The sequence below is a fragment of the Dermacentor albipictus genome, chromosome 3 (assembly GCF_038994185.2).
Source record: "Dermacentor albipictus isolate Rhodes 1998 colony chromosome 3, USDA_Dalb.pri_finalv2, whole genome shotgun sequence".
In the NCBI taxonomy this organism is placed as follows: Eukaryota; Metazoa; Arthropoda; class Arachnida; order Ixodida; family Ixodidae; genus Dermacentor; species Dermacentor albipictus.
This window is the reverse complement of record NC_091823.1, coordinates 71,608,589-71,625,769: the sequence shown is the minus strand read 5'-3', so window position 1 is coordinate 71,625,769 and position 17,181 is coordinate 71,608,589. Positions and strand designations below refer to the sequence as shown.

Genomic DNA, 17,181 nt, shown 5'->3' with positions numbered 1-17,181 from the left:
CCTTACTGCGACAGTTTTGCCATAGTGGAGGCTTAATTGTGCTTCTTGGACGAGAAGCCGTTCGAGGCGATGACAGACGGCACGCCATCATTTGCGCTGAGCACGCCTCTTCCCATTGCGTCGCCCAGTGATATATTGTAAGGCTCGGCACGTTGACATGGAGATGTCCGGTTCCTATTTCTTCAGCAGCGAGCCAATGGACACCGACAACGACTTCATCGTTGTGTTTAACAGGGATAAGCGGGCTAGTTGGTGGTCGTTATTGGTATGCATCATGTAACCGCACAAAAACAAGGGACAAAGAAGGAACACACAGGACAGTATGTGTTCCTTCTTTGTCCCTTGTTTTTGTGCGGTTACATGATGCATCGTTGTGGAGGGCAAGCGACCGAAGTGGAAATACCGCAAGACAACCAATGACGTGAGCGAGCAGGGCCCTAACGGACCACCTATACTCCGACTTACAGGATTGCTTTTGACAACCTCTCGACGTCTCTAAGAATTTAAATTTCGTACACAGACAGAGTTTCAACACCTACCTGGGCAGTGTGGTTCCGAAAGGAATTAACTAAGTGCGCATAACCACCAAGAACAACATAAGTCACAGTTGAAGTAGCGACGCAGGCTGCCCTGGAAAAATTGAAAACCGTGCGCATACTAAGACACAAAGAAGTTCGGTCGTCCATTGAGCGAGCCACGCAAGTCCGGAATCGAATGTATACGGCCACGCTTGCCGCCGCAAGCCTCAGACTGTCAGTGCGAGCAAGGACAGTGCACTTAAATATCACCATCGGGCTCTGTCATCAAAGCCGTGCTGCGACAAATAATCGACGCCCTGCAGCTACTACTGTCTGGTTTAAGTACGCCAGAGACGCTAAGAGTGGAAAAAAATTATGAATGCTCCAGTCTCCTAGCCACACTGCAGTAAGTTCTACCTCTGCCCGCGAAGATTATTGTGCTGTGCTGAGGCGTGAAGTGTGCACGTGCGCGTGCATGGAAACATATATGCTGTGGAGCCCTCATCATCGTCAGATTCACCATACCACCACTTTCCTTCCTATTAACGTCATTTCTCCGTTATTCCCCCAACACTCCCTCAGCGTGGAGTAGCAGGCCAGAGGCGCTTCACTCAGGTCGACCTCTCCACCTTTCTTCCATTGAAAATTATATATAGCTCTCTCCCCTCCTTCATGCTGTAACTTTGCATTTCGCGCCCGCGCATGGGGTCACGGCTGAGCGCCATCCAAAGAGCAAGCAGCGGCATCCGTCGGAGCTTTGCTTGGGTGTTTCGAAGACAACAAAGACGAAGGCTGGAACTGTCGCCGCCGAGCTGGTGCAGCGTTCCTTCACGATCCGACCAAAGCGTCATCGACTCGATCTGCCGCCGCTCTGATCAGGTGAGGCGGCGCGCTCTTTTCCGCCCTCCGAGACTGGTTGAGATTTTTTTTGACACGACTCCGCATGCAGCAGCCAGCAATGTACGAGAGCTCGACGGTCCGCCTGACAGAGCCCAAGCCACAAGTGCCCACCCGCAGGTGAGGTCTTCCTCAGAGGTTGCGTGCGTCAGACGCATGTAGGCGATGTTGGCATTCTAACATTCGACTTTTTTTTTCACCTCTTTGCTGATGAGTTAGGCAATGGTGAAAGGTCCTTGCGGCAATGCAGTGACGATCACAAAGCGTTTGTGTGGACCAGACGACGACACGCCGGCATTCTCACGGATTTAGTTTCTCATTTGAATCACTGTATAATTTACACTCTTCGCGCATCCTACTGAACTGTACAGCTTTACTTTCTCGAAATGGAACAAGAGGCTGCTCCCACAGACGGAGTTAGCGACACTTCTGTATCTGTGGAGTGTCTGGGAGCGATCTATTCGCTTTAACGCGCTTCAGGGTGGATGAACGGTTGAAGCCGGGTCCAAAGTGCAAGGTGATGCTCTGCGTTCCATGGAATATAACCTGACAGCAATGGAGCCTCTCCCGAAAGGATGTGCGGGTGGCATAGGTGCCGACTACAGGGGGGCTCCGGGGCTCCAGCCTCACCCCCCCCCCACCCCCTATGTCTTCTGGAGGGGAGAGCAGAGCGCCCCTCCCCCCCGGCGATGTCAAAGCCAACTCCCTCACACCCCTAACACACACACACACACACACACACACACACACACACACACACACACACACACACACACACACACACACACACACACACACACACACACACACACACACACGCGCGCGCGCGCGCGCGCGCGCACACACACACACACACACACACACACACACACACACGCACGCACGCACGCACACACACACACACACACACACACACACACGCACACACACATACACACACTAGAGCGTCATTACCAGAGTTCTGTTGCCCACATCATTTTGAAGCTTCTTCTGAGTTGTCTCTACGTTTTCACTTACAATTTTGTTGTGGCTAAGAGCTTACTGCATCATTTTAGGCCTTGAGGTGCACTACGTTTAATTCATACTTTAGCTTTATTTCTGCAAATCCTGACGATAGGAGGACAAACGCGTTAGAAACACCAGCGGCGACAACCTCATCCGTATTTTTTTCACTTCAAGAATTTTAAAATATATTCCCGGTGTACAAACACAGACACAATATATTTAAATATATACAAAGGACACAGCTTATTAAATTTTTGAAAGGGAAGGATGCAGCCAACTAACTATTAGTAATTAAAATTAAATTATGGGGTTTACCTTGCCGAAACCACTTTCTGATCATGAGGCACGCCTTAGTGGAGGACATCGGAAATTTCGACCACCTGGGGTTCTTTAACGTGCACCTAAATCTAAGTACACGGGTGTTGTCGCATTTCGCCCCCATCGAAAATGCGGCCGCCGTGATTGGGATTCGATCCCGCGCGACCTCGTGCTCAGCAGCCCAGCACCATAGCCACTGAGCAACCACGGCGGGTCACCCAACTAACTATTATTTCTAATGGTATATATAGACTATGCCTAGAGAAGGAATATGTTGCTGTATCTTCACCTCACTTCAAATTGCATTACGTGCTTTTTTTGGCCCTGAAAAATATCTGCAGACTTCAGCAACCCCTTCGGCAGAGTCTTATCAACGGTGTGCGAAATGCACGTGAATGTGTGTCTCAGTATTGTTTCTTTCCAATAGGCAATGGTAACAACTCATGAAAAAAATAAAGGCTTCTAATAATTTACAACGTTGTTTAGGGATGGGAACATCGCCACTATGGTGCAGAGGTCATATGATGAGGCCAAGCCGGATTAACTCGAAATCAAAATCAATAGCAGTCAGGCGCAGCAGCGCTTATACTCGGACTCGCACTTAAAGAATGAGGCTGCAGTTTCTCCGGAAAGGCGAAACAGTATTAGTGATAGCGAAGTGCAAGACAATTGCAAGAAGGAAGATTCTCATCGTATAAACCCGTGTAAGGGCCGCCCTTCCCCCTTCCCCGAAACAGTGAAAGCTTTCCGCCTATGGAGCGTGGTGCATAACGCGCGCCGCGTCAGCGGGAAGCCCGTGCAGCGGTCTACTCGGGTGTCGCGGAAAGCGTTCCGGCGGCAGCAGGCAGCAAGCAACGCTCTCTGCCAGCCCCGTCGTGGGCTCCGGCGACACCATACACACGGGCGCGGTCTCGATCTATTTAGACGCCGAGTATTTGCCGCACGGGCAGGTGGGGGCACGGATGCTGACGTGTTCAGTCAACCACAGCTGCGAGTTAAATGGCTGCAGTTGTATTGTAGGTTGGCTGGCTCGCGCTTCTCGACTGCTCGAAACCTCTACTTGGCGTCTGATTTCCCTGCTCCGCCTTTGAAATGCCGAAATATATGTTTATAATAATAATAATAATAATAATAATAATAATAATAATAATAATAATAATAATAATAATAATAATAATAATAATAATAATAATAATAATAATAATAATAATAATAATAATCCGCCATGGAACGTATCACGATTTCGTCATCGCGCCGCGGCCAGTTTTAATTGTTATAACATGCATGCATTACGACAAGGCCTCGGATTTTGCAGCGCTTATTTTTTTGCAGGAATTCGACGAAAATTTCCGCAGTGCAGGTGCAAGTGGAAGAAATCGGCAATTATCGAGAGGGCGAAATCGAATGAATACGTGTTGAAGTCCTGATGCTGCTCCTCTTGTTGAACGGCATGAGCCTGATCCATGTCATTCCACGGTAGTTAACAAAATTGCTGCCCTTTGCATTGCACTCCATAGGCGCCGACTAAAGGAGCGGGGGAGGGGCTCCTGGGCCCGAGCCCCCTCCGAACCCCCCCTCCCCGGTAAGGCAGGGATCAACCCCCCCCCCCCCCTCTCACCTTAAGTGTCATTGCCAGAGTTTTGTCACCTAGATCATCTGAGGTTTCTTTTGAGTTGCCTCGATCTTTTCAGTTACAATTTTATTGTGGCCAATAGCTTACTGCTTCATTATTGGCGCGGACGTGCACAGCTTTTAATTCGCACTTTTTTGTGCAAATCCTGACAATAGGAAGACAAGCGCATTAGAAGCATCAGCGGCGGCTGTCTCATTTGTATTTTCTCACTTCAACATTGTTTTAAATTTTCACTGTAAACACCATGCACATACACAATATATTTAAATATATTCGCAGGATAAAGCTAGTCACATTTTTGCAAGAGAAGGAGGTAGACAATTAACAATTATATCTAAACGTATGGATAGTCTATGCCTAGAGAATGAATATGTTGCTGTATGTTCACCTCGCTTCAAATTGCTTTGCGTGCTTTTTTTTTTTGCCCCCCAAAATACCTGTAGACTTCAGTGACCCCTTCGGCAGACTTTTATCAACGGCGTGTGAAATGCACGTCAATGATACGTATGTTCGTATGGCTTCTCTTTTCAGTAAGCAATGCTAACGACTCATGAAAAAAAAACACTTCTAATAATTTACAACATTTATTAGGGATGGAAACGTCACTTGCCTGCAGAGGTCATAAATATATACAGGGTGTCCCGATTAACTATCATGCACCAAGATTTAAAAAAAAAGAGCGATGCGTTACTCGGAGAAAACCTAGTGAATATTGTTTCCAGTACAGCGAAGTAGCTGCCAGTAATTTTTTTGTAACTGGGATTTAATTAGGTAACTGTAAATAATTGTCTAATTGTCTAACTCGAGACGTACTATCCTAATTATGAAAGTGTCAACGGGACATTTGTAGGCACAACCAAGGGACAGCTAACTGCCGTGTTTTCAGTGACGTACAGTTTGCGTACAAATTTTCCCGACTGATAAGTAAACCCCGCGAAATATGGAAAATGCTACGTGGCTACTACCCGCATCATATAATTATAGATGTTGTTTATAGATAGCTCCTGCTACTTGACTAAATCTGAAACTAGGCAAACACGTCATAATCGTCCCCAATCACTACAAAATTACGGTTTTAGTACCGACTGTTTTAGATTTTCATTCTTTCCACTCTCAACCAGAGAATGGAACAACTTACCTCCACATATTATCCTCAGTCCATCACTAGATGCCTTTTTACAGTCTTATGAGATTCACCTACATGCCTCGCAGACATGACTTGCCCACCGTATTCCACTGTGTTACAAATACCACTAAAAAAGTTGTTAATTGTTGTTTATGGCTTCCTTAAATCATTCTCATCTCTGTAAAAATTATATAAAGCACAAAAAATATATATGTAGCCTAATTCACTTTGTACCACCCCTTGTATTTGTGCATATTGATGACGTACTCTTGATGACTAATATTGTATGTTCTCCGCGAACAACAACATTGTAATAGTTTCACTACTCCACAAGAAATTAGTCCGCCTGTATACTCACTCTTCGATTCGTATTTTTTGTATTGTACGTTTCTTGCCCTCCTTGCAATAATCCCTTCTTGGTATTCGCAGTATGTTCAAAATAACTAAATAAAGCAGCGCCCTCCAACAGGCTCCCTCCGTGTTATCGAGAACGAAATAAAGGAAATAAAGAGAAACGCCGCGATCGAGTTATAGTTCCTTATCTGCCACGCCCCGGCTGAAGTAACACTACGCGTTTCGTGTTAGTTGGAAACAAGCTGTGATAGCTGTTGTCTCAGCGTAGATAAACTGCACGGATGGTGTTTCTCTTCCTTTTTTTTTTGCCACAAAACCTATCACCACAAAAGCGAATTGACAACGTCAGTGCAAAAGGTTTATAGGTGCGTTTTGTTTCGTCCCAGTCGCTATCTCTTTCTATATAATGAGCAGAAGGTAAACATGGGAGCGGCAAATGGCAACAAGAGGAGGGGCGCAAGTATATATCAGTTATGGAACTGTGGTGGTAGACCAAACGCATTGACTATAATCAGACATTATGAAAACCTGAGACAAACCGGCAGCTTCAAGAAATAGCGAAGGAGGACTCTCGGAATAAATTAGTACACAATTAGTGCGTCGCTGAAAACACCCCAGTTAGATGTCAAATAGTGGTGCCTAAAAATGCATCATTGACACTTTATTAACTGGACAATACTTCTCGAGCTAGATAATTACAATTACCTAAATATCCGTAACGAAAAAATTACTGGCGGCTACTCCACTGTACTGAAAACAATATGCACTATGTTTTCTTCGAGTAACGCAATTGCTCTTTTTTAAAGACGTAGTACACGATAATTGGGGCACATTGTATAAATGGAAATGAGGCCAAGCCGCATTCACTCGAAATAATAATCAACAGCAGCCATGCGCAGTAGTGCTTATACTGGGACTCACAGAAGAAGAAAAAGAAAGACAGAGCGGCTGCAGTTTCACCGGAAAGGTGAAGCAGTATTAGTGATAGCGAAGTGTAAGACAATTACACGAAGGAATTCGATTACACCACCAAGAGATGCCAGATTCTTGATGGTACGAAAGTACTCAGGCTGTGAAATTTAAACTGTCTCCTAGTATGAGATCTTGTAAATTACCATATAAGGCCGTCACTTCAGTGAACAATTCTTCAAGGTCAAACGAAGTTTCTTCAAGTGCAAGAAATACACATACATACATACATACATACATACATACGTACATACATACATACATACGTACGTACGTACGTACATACATACATACATGGTTCAGAAAGCTGGTCGGACCCCAGCGCCCTCACTCCCTCCCCCCCGGCAAAATGAAACTTTCCGCCTCTGTTGCAGTCTATATAAGTTCTAACAATAATTTTGGTGTAAGAAGACACATTAGCATGGTTGAAAATGGCGCTCCTGTTTACCGTACCGGTATATCCGACTGCACGCCAGCCTTTACGCGCGCTAATGAATTCTGCAGCAGGTATAGTCGGCGCCAAAAGTTTACGGACCACGGGATCCGAGACGAAGCCTGGTATTCGGATTTCCAGTCTAAAGTGTACTTACATTGAGGTGCGTGCTAAAGACACCCAGGCGCTCAGAATTACTTAGGAGTCCCCCACTACAGCGTGCGCGATATCGTGGTTTTGGCGCGTAGAGCCCCAGGATTTATTGTGCGAACAACACAGTGGTGTGTGGTCTTATGACTACGACGACAAACTGCCCGGAAAATCAGTTTTCTCTGATACTGCGGTCGGACACATTTGCCGCTGCCGACTTATACACATTAGCGGCGCTAACAGGCTAGCCTGAGCAGTAGGCGGTAGCGCAATGCTAACATTGCCCGCCGCCTCCACCAAGAATAGGGTGTCTCATCGCTTTTTGTACTCCAGGCGAACTTCGCCACGATATACACCGTGAATGTTCACTGTTTTTAGGAGAACTATACATACCCGACACCCGCCGTGGTTGCTCAATGGCTATGGTGTTAGCACAAGGTCGCGGGATCGAATCCCGGCCGCGGCGGCCGCATTTCGATGGGGGCGAAATGCGAAAACACCCGTGTATTTAATTTAGGTGCACGTTAAAGAACCCCAAGTTGTCGAAATTTCCGGAGTCCTCCACTACGGCGTGCCTCATAATCAGAACGTGGTTTTGGCACGTAAAACCACATACTCTAATTTTATATATACCCGATCCCTGCGGTTCACATCTGTGACAGATGGAGATAGATGCGTTGTATTGTTCAGAATTGATTCTTGAGCTTAAGCTCGCTTTTTTCGGCCACAGAGAGCATTTCGTGAGCGCAAGAACTTAGTGAAACAACACCACATCCTTAAGAGAAAAACTAATCACGTGCGCACTATCCAGTCAGTGATCATAAATGTATCTTGCGCATGCCAAGCCGAAAAGCTCACTGCAATAAAATTCAAGGAGACGAAACATTTTACGGCCTCTCAGAATTTATCGCGCCTATATTTATGTGTTCCATTCAGCGTTGTGCAAGACCTTGCATTATCGGTGTGATTCCAGGAGGGTGGAGCCCTTGGCTATCTTGTCTTCGTAGAAGCTAAGCACCATTTCGTATCCTTCATGATGAACAGGTTGGTTGCGACACTTTGCGGCCTCTCAGCGATAACATGCCAGGCTGACACAATGGTCGTGTATATGACACCCACTTGGGCATAATAAGGGAGTTCCTGAAACAGCGGACCCAAATTTATTGAAAACAGCGAAGAAGACACGGGCGAGTGCGAAGCTCTTTACCAACTAGCGCAAGTTAACTCCTTACAAGATTTTCTGTTGCGAACGGTGCAGGTGTACGAAATATCTCGAGACAGAAATTTGTGCTCCGCACCGTCCTTAACCCTTCTTTTCGCCTTTTGTGGACCAAAAGTGCTTGCTTTTTTTTCCCTTGCTTTCACCAATTTAATAATTAAATTGAGCGGACATTTCTCAGTTGATATAGTCAGGTTAGAAGCCTGTACTTGGGATCAAACAGTGACTGCAGGCTGTGCTTGTTAAGCGATTGGATTGCGAAGCGTGGCTTATAGATAAGTGTACAATTACAACGTGGTGTATAGTAGGGATATATAAGTAAAAAAGAAAAACAAAGTTGAATACATTCTCTAATTTTTTGCTGTCACTAGATTCTTCAACGCAGGCTCTGCAAATAGTCGTAATACTGAGCTTGTTCTGAAAAGGAACTATTCAAAATAATGGCGCTGCCAAGGCAGCGAAACAAAACAGGAGAGGGTAGCACTTTGGCAGGTGAACAAATATTCATGCGTGGCAGTTTTATGGTAAATCCATATACCTGGTGTTTTAACATTAACTGAATTTTTAGAACTCATTTGTGGCTTTTAGCACAAGTATACTTATTAAGCTGCAATACCTGAAGAGGTATAGACTACTTACACTGAAAATAAATAGGCATAATCGGCTAAAACCCGCCGAGGTTGCTTAGTGGCTATGGTGTTGGGCTGCTGAGCGTGAGGTCGCGGGATCGAATCCCAACCACGGTGGCCGCATTTCGATGGGGGCGAAATGCAAAAACACCCGTGTAATTGGATTTATTTGCACGTTAAAGAACCCCAGGTGGTCCGAATTTCACGGAGTCTCTTACTACGCCGTGCCTCATAATCAGATCATGGTTTCAGCACGTAAAACCCCGTAATTTATAAATGGCTAAATAACAAGTTTTACTAATAAACTTTTCAACTTATTACTTTAGCACACATTTAGCAATACATGAATTCAAGCTAGTAATCTCACAAGGTACATACACTTGCAACAAATTTTGAAGCTAGCACCAGTTTTGAGATAAGTGGTCAACCTTGTCATAAAAATGCACTGAAGGTCAAATGTTACTGGAACACCAATGCATTTCATTGCAAACTTCAGGAATGCATATCTTGAAACCAGTGTCATCCATAGAATATGTTGTAAGCGGATACTACTTTAAAAGTCACCAGCTACAAATGATAAATTGCAATATGTGGCATAAAGTAAGTAGTTTAAAAGTTAATTAGCAAATGTTTGCTAATCTGTTAAATCTTCACTTATATTTATTGTGCATACGTTTGCCAGTGAGGGTAATCTAGCTGAAGAAGTAGAAGTGTACAAATGTTATAGGTGATTTTAAAAAATTTTGTTTTTGATAAAACATCCCATTTAATACGATGGACATCCCAAAAGTAAGTTTCATCATTTTTTAAAAGAGAAGATGGTACACCAGGTGGAACAAACAATCGACATACGAATCCACACCTGCTGCTGGTTCAACGATGGAAGGAGCATCAGCAGAGGAGGAATAACACATTTGCAGAGCGCTGAAGAAGAGAGGGTAGCAGCAGACTGGCGTGCTCGAGGTTATTTGAGTACAAATCGTGATGGCAGAAAGACGTGTGCCAACAACATGGTTGCCAATGGAGATGCGTGCTGTTATTGGGTACGAATGGGCACGCGAAACTATTGTCTGTCATCCATGAACGCCTTCAACTCGGTATGGTGAAGAGGTCATGTCTCAGGACTTGCATCGCACGGCACCAAGTTTTACCAGGCCGGTTTCTTCAAACTGATTGCACACCACAACGAATGTCTCAATGTTGGTGGCGGCTATGTGGGAAAATAGTGCAAGGTGTATAGCTCATGATCCCATGGTGTATCCTTTTTTTGGCAATAAAGTTTCCGGGTGAAAATAAATTCCGAAACTTATTTACCGAATGTTCCTGATACCAGACTCACATGGGACACTATTAATTGCGATTGAGTCTGATCGAATCAACTTTCTTCACCGAAATGGGCTCCTTTGCGCAGACAGAGAAACGGGACCAATAGAGATCACGACTTTCGATCTAGATCGGCCTCAATCACAATCTCAAGTGCCCTGTGTGACTTGGGTATCAAAGAAACCAGTTACAAAGATTTTTTTGGTTTCACGAATATTTCAAGTTGATTGTGCCACAGACAATATTCCCTACCCCGAATGAAGCGCCACACACTTTGTCAGATTGTTTCCTTGAGTCAGCATGCATACAGTACACCCCTTAAACGGCCGACTCTCTGCCATGCAGGGCAATGTGGGCTGCAGAGCCTGTGATCCCCGACAGAGCTGTCTACACGTTTGGAACACTGACACTGCTCATTCTGGCTGGAGCCCTGGTGATCTTGGGCTATGCTGCCTATGTCAAGCTCTCCTAAGCACTTTTGCAAGCGACAGCCTGCCTTTTTCCCATGTAAGTGTTTGTGGAATGCTTAGCATCTTCCAGCACTGCTGGAGTGGCGTTAGATTCAGTTGGTTGTATTCAAGAGAGTTGCCTTCAATGTATACTAATTAAATCAGTCAACTGAACAGAATGAGCAGCAATTTGGATAAGCACTTTCCAGATGGGTCCTCCAACGTGATATGGTCAGCAGTAATAGAGACGTTTAGCTTGTACGCTAATCCGGTAAACGGGAGCGGTTTGGGCGGGTTACCGGATGGTCGGGGAGTAAACGTGAGCGGTGAAGCCGCCTGGTGTTGTAGAGCTCAACCAGACAAACGCATAGCTAAAACTGCAGTAACTCACCATATCCTGCTTCGCCACTCATGCAAATTTTTGGCAGCGGCGTAATTGTGAACACGATTACACCACTGTCGAATATTTACCCCAGCAGCTAAGCAGAATACAGTAATTAGCTCTGTGGTTGTGTCGTTGAGCTTTGCGTCACCAGCTGGCGCCACCGATCGGGCCGCTCACCTTTACGCCCCCGCTAAACCGGAAAACCGCCTGCGCTCTCCCGGATACCGGACATGCTAAACGTCCCTAATGTTTGTATGTCGACAAATACCTATTATCACAGTATGGCATCAACCTGAATCTCGTGTCACAAGAAGCCCAAATTACACAGAAAAAGATCTATCAACGAGACAGCAATAGATTGTCACTCATTCTAAGATCAAGAAACACAGATCGTGGGTCTGATGATTCAGAGTGCGCTCTATGAAAAGGGCATAAAGTAAACAGCATAATGTTGAATTAAAAGCACAATGAAGGTCTGGTATTTAAGTATAATTGCACATAAATCTTTACATACAAAGAGCAAGAATTTTTCCCTCTTGATGGCATGCATCTCTGTGCCTAAATTAAACCGGAGTAATATTAACACGAAAGCACATGCCTGAAAGTCAATGAACATGACAATATGCATGTGCTGTGCTAATGTATTGCACTGTATGATATGTTCCTCATAGGCTATATGCTAAGGCATAAGGGAAACAGAAAAAAAAATCGTATGATTAAACAAAACCAGGCACAGCCCAAGCAAAAAACAATGTTGTTGGCACATCTTTGATCTGTAGCAAAAGTAGAATTGCATGTGCTGAAAATGAAGTGCAATCAAAAGTATACAGAACTACCTCAGTCTAATGCCCTGCTTATAAACATAAATGCACGGAAGCTACGTTCTGCTAAGCTAAATTAATAATTTAACATGGTCATAACCTGTACGTTTATGTTGGTATTTACAAATGCTTTTAGTACCAGAAGCAAGGAAACATGCCATCTTTGGTAAAACTAAAAGACTTTAAAAGGCAAGGAAAATATATTAGCATCAGCAACAAATTTAATTACAATGAGAGAGCTAGATTAGGAGACAAAGAAATATTCTGCTCATGATCTGCTTCTTCTTAAATTTCAGAAAATGTACCAGCCTCTTCAAATGGGACACTAATAAAGACATCACTGCAAGGCTGTATTCAGCATACTTTTCTTGAAACAACATACCTATCACACCAGCCTAAGCCCTTGAATAAACAGCATATCGTAACAACACAAATGTTCAATGCACAAGTGTCCATGATGGTGAAACAAACACACAGGTGCAAACAGTTGTGCAGAATGAGGCTTGCAGCACAAAGTGATGGAAATGGAAGCAAGTCCATCTTGTTCATGCAGTATCCCTGCAATATTAAGCAGCTGTCTTCCTAGTAATGAAACACTACTTCCAGGCTGCTCTTAGTGCTTTTCGTGCAGAAAACCGCTTGCTGATGTACGAAACCAGGATAAGTATTGTAAGCACAACTGATATCAACACATGGTCAAAATCATCCTTCAGTATGTCGAATGTTTTAGACGGTGCAACTCTAGTATAGAAAATGTCAAGTCCATAAGCAACTACCAGACAGGTAGATTCTAGTCCCGAAGCAGCTGTTGCAAATCCTGCTACTCTAGCAACAGACTGGTTGTAATTTACTATGTGCTCAGCATTGATGGGTAGTTCAGGCATGTATGGCACAAGTCCTTCTTCCCGGTGCAGGGCTGTTGGTGTGATAGGTCTTCGTGGATCCAAAAGTGCCTTTGGTAGTTCCAAAATAGCTCCTGATGGAAGGGCTAGAAGAACATGTTTGCTTGTGATTCCCTTTTCTGTGACAGTGTCAACCATGGCATCTATTGAGCTTGGAAACACATAACTTTGATGTTCTACAATAGCTCCTGGTGGCGAGTTGAATGATGAAAATGCAGAAGTGTTGCTCTGCACTGCACCTTCATAAAGTTCAATCACGGATATTTCAGCCCGACGAGACTTTTCGTTATGGTAACAGTAGACAATCCAGTTCTCAGTGTGCACTATGTGGACAGGACCCCTAGCTCTCTTGTGGCTTCCTGAGTAAACGAACGCTCCAGTGATGACGTCAATCAGGTGCACGGTCACACTGGTAACCTTGTGGACATTGTCAGTGCCCTCAGTCACAACCGCAACCAAATTCGGGTTCAAGTATTTATACAGAACACTACGGTCACCCATCACCCGGCCTTGCGAATGAACATGCTCTAATGGATTGCGCATCACGATGTGTGTAATGTTCTGTCCTTCACTTTGAACCGACACTGCCCACACAGTTTCTACTGCAAGCCTTGTAGGGGTTGATGGCCTGAGACTATATCCAACAAGATTTCCAGTGACAGGATCAGCAGTGAAGAGATACTGTGTGTCACGATGCTCATAAACAAGCTTTTTAGCAGAGCTTGGGTATGTGTGCACACCAAGTTTGCTATCTAAGAAAAGGAGGCCCCTGGTATACTCATCATCAAGAAAAGGTAGCGATGATATCTGTTGAATGTGGTAAGGAAGTTCTTGTGTGTCCAAGATAACTCCTGTTATGGGATTCACTGAAACCAAGTAACCGTTGCCAGAACTGTGCTTCCCGAGTACTGTGCAACGAGGTGGGTGCGGATAATGTGCAGTTGTCCTCTGAACAAAGATTGGGAGTTTCTTAGTGCCGGCACTGTTCAGGGGGTGCAACTCTGGGAAATGCTGGCTCCACACTATCTGACCATTTCTGTTGTTCAAAGCAAACAACTTCTGAGCAGCAGTGCTCAGCAATATAACTTTGTTGAAGCCAAATTTGTCACGTGTCAGATCCCGCGAAGTCACACCTGCTTCTGGTTGGCCTATAGTTCCACTGAGGCTGGCAAATAAACCTAGCAGCAAGCTCTGTAACTGGCACAGCTGCATTGTTATGCGTGTAAGAAACATGGCCAGCACATTTGCATTGCCATCTCCAAATTCTTGCTCAATCTTGGCATCTGTCTCTGAAAGAGGCAGGTCGATAAATTGTGCTGCAAGAACTGATGCCAAGGCCTCTTCCCTCGTCCATAACAGACGGCCCTGTTGGTGAAAAAGAAGCACAGCATCATCTTCGGTAATCACAAGCGTTTTATAAGCAGGTTTCAGATCCTTGAGTAGGAAAGGCAGCAGATGAATACTGGTTGCCTGCGCCATAGTCGGTGGAATCGCAAACTGGCCCTCATAGTCTTCTTTCTGATGCCAGTTGCCATCAACCAATTCATATACGAAAACCTTGCTGATGCCGTTTTGTAGTCGTTCAACTACACCCATGCATGGGAGCTCATCCCGTGGGCTGCCAGCCGCGTATCCCAACGATTTTCGAGCACCTTGCCAACCGTCCCCCATACTGATAAGGTGAGTAGCATTCGGGAACATCTGTGCGAGCCTCACCCCTGTTTTCGTGATTCGCAACAAAGCGAAACCACGGTCTGGCATGCGCAACGCGAGGTACGAATCTTCATGTGCCTGTGTTGGACCCTCTATTGGCTGTAAGACCGGAGCGGCGGTTGGGTCGTCAAGCTGGATGCCCAGAGAGGACAACGGAACGTCGCGAAAAGCTGCTGACTCGCCCAGTGCCATCACTCGAATCGTAGAAACTACGGTGTCGAGACACGCCAAATACTTGTGTTCCACAAGCCGGCAGTCAGTCCGATCAGTAATCCATGGGGCCGAAACTAAGGGAGATGTTTTCATTTCACCATTTCGAAGGTTGTAGACGGTTGCGACGACGTGCTGACCCGGATATACTTCGACCGTCGTGAGCTCGCTTGCGTGAGAATTAACGTCGTACCTGACCAGGGGGGCGGAGCTGTGCGGAAGAGTCTTCTCCCACTGAAGCACTCCAGTATGGACGTCCCATGCCCGAACGTAGGGTGCGTTGCCCGAGACAGTAATGAGATCGCCGGACGAGGAGACTGCGTGCATGCTGCCATCCTGTTCCAGCACCTGCCTCCACGTCAGGGCTCCGTTCCGAGTGTTAAGAGAGGCGAGCACATTCTTTTCGGTCGCAACCACGATGCGTTGATTAGGGCCAACCGAGCCGTGATCAGCATACACGTACAGAGGCTTCCCGATGAATCGTTGCCGCCAGTCCAACTTTCCTGCTTGGTCTTCGTACAGAGCATATGCGCCAAATTCGCTCAGCCGCACTGTTGAGATAGCAACTAAAATAGCTAAAAGAAGTCTGGAAAGCATCTGGTACGTACTTCCCTTCATTGAAGGCAAATTAGGCACATAAAACCACACCGGGAATCGATCACCGCATTACAACGTGTAAAACACGGACGCGATACCCATGTCGGCAGCACGCAATGATTTCGACGGAAACCAGAAAAACTGTCAATGTTGCCAGTATACGTATTGTTTGCCGGCTAAAGCGGGCAAGGAAAAGCAAGAACACCTTTGGTGCCTTTGAAATATCCGGCTCAGTATGCAAAATCAAGCGTATTTACGTCTCTGTTATGCACATATGTAGCCTGAGGAGAGTTCGTTGAGAAGGAAGTTCCAAGTTCGAGGCGGTGTCTCGTTGTCACTGCATGAGGCAACGCCCCAATTGTAGCGCCGTCTGAAAAAATAAATACAGATCTCAAAGGCTATGCTTTTACTCATTGCATCTGGAGGAAACAGTTTTGGGAGACAAAGATATGTGATAGACGTCAAGTTTTGAACAGCACCTATTGTATGCCAAAAATGTTATGCGGTAGAATAAGGGTTTGCACTGCAATGAATTATGGCTCTTGAGCAAGATGTTACGCTTCTCTGGCAGCAAGTAATATTGAACGCAGTACGCTGAAACGATGGCCTCCGAGATTTTGTCGCTTTGCCGCAGCATTGTTTGCGTTTTGTACGGACAACAAGGGTAATCGATTAAGTGACGCATAGCCATCACACATGCAGTGTTTTATCTGAGTGTTATGAAGTTGAAACGCGCCTGACAAAAAGAGTGCGTTGCTTCTTAACGCGACGTTTCGTAATGCACACAAACCGCATCTCACAGCCATTCTTTTTTTTTTAGGTTGCATTGTGCATGCATGACATGCTCCATCTCACAGCCTTTGCTCATTTTTGTTCTATGCGCCCTCGGTACAAGCAGGATGAGGAAGATCGAAACGCCGCGGGGCTCGGACACCACTTCCACTTTGCATGATCCTGTCTCTTTTATCTTCGTTTACAGTGCACTACACATACGAAATTATGCAGTGTCAACTCACCTAATACGCTACGCTTGCCTACTTTGTAATCTCTTCACCATAGAGGAACCATCGCTCTCCCCCCACCGCCTTGAAGGAGAGATCAGCGACGGCGCGGATCTTCGAAGGCTATGCTTTTACCGGCTCCATTTGGGAGAATTGAGCGCGGAAGCTGGGGACACGTGATAGACATCAGGTTTTGGACATCACTTGTTCAGAGTAATGGTAGCAGGAGAGAAGGGAAAAAAAGTAGGAACTACTCTACCTTGCGCCATGGTTTTCTAGTAGTACTTAATTAAACTGGTCATGAAGTGATAAAGTAATTCATTTTTATTAGGGGCTTTTCACATAAGTGATGTCTGCGCTGCCGCCGCCGCTGCTGCTGCTGCTGATAATTTATCGGTATTCCCTTTAAGACGGGGCGGCGACAAATAATCGCCTAGCCTGCTTGAGTTAATCAGGTGTGCAATACATGCTTTTCATTCTGGCATTTTTTATACACTTTTTAAATATTTTTTTCTCTTCCTCAAAACTT

The 17,181-nt window shown here is 45.3% G+C and overlaps 2 protein-coding genes across 3 annotated transcripts; one reads left to right on the top strand and one right to left on the bottom strand.

The window, feature by feature from the left end:
* Positions 1 to 1,205: 1,205 nt before the first annotated feature.
* Positions 1,206 to 12,582, top strand: LOC135900673 (uncharacterized). Of its 2 annotated transcripts, none has more exons than XM_065430203.1 (4): positions 1,206 to 1,397; positions 1,471 to 1,535; positions 10,920 to 11,081; positions 12,526 to 12,582. In XM_065430203.1, the coding sequence occupies exons 1-3, from the start codon at positions 1,221 to 1,223 to the stop codon at positions 11,044 to 11,046; spliced, it is 369 nt and encodes a 122-aa protein (XP_065286275.1). In that variant the 5' UTR covers positions 1,206 to 1,220; the 3' UTR covers positions 11,047 to 11,081; positions 12,526 to 12,582. The 2 variants fall into 2 exon arrangements, with proteins under 2 accessions (XP_065286275.1, XP_065286274.1); XM_065430202.1 differs by having other exon boundaries at positions 1,468 to 1,535.
* Positions 12,559 to 16,767, bottom strand: EMC1 (ER membrane protein complex subunit 1). Its single transcript, XM_065430201.2, has 2 exons — positions 16,668 to 16,767; positions 12,559 to 16,021 (listed from the first exon to the last, which is right to left on the bottom strand). Exon 2 carries the CDS (start codon positions 15,670 to 15,672, stop codon positions 12,826 to 12,828), a length of 2,847 nt encoding a protein of 948 aa, XP_065286273.1. The 5' UTR covers positions 15,673 to 16,021; positions 16,668 to 16,767; the 3' UTR covers positions 12,559 to 12,825.
* Between the last annotated feature and the right edge of the window lie 414 nt (positions 16,768 to 17,181).

Bases quoted from the DNA above. Each gene is read 5' to 3' on its own strand.
- LOC135900673 (XM_065430202.1), top strand. From the start codon at position 1,221: ATGGGGTCACGGCTGAGCGCCATCCAAAGAGCAAGCAGCGGCATCCGT. The intron at 1,398-1,467 runs GTGAGGCGGCGC...CTCCGCATGCAG, and splicing joins TCTGCCGCCGCTCTGATCAG to CAGCCAGCAATGTACGAGAG. The intron at 1,536-10,919 runs GTGAGGTCTTCC...TCTGCCATGCAG, and splicing joins CCACAAGTGCCCACCCGCAG to GGCAATGTGGGCTGCAGAGC.
- EMC1 (XM_065430201.2), bottom strand. From the start codon at position 15,672: ATGAAGGGAAGTACGTACCAGATGCTTTCCAGACTTCTTTTAGCTATT.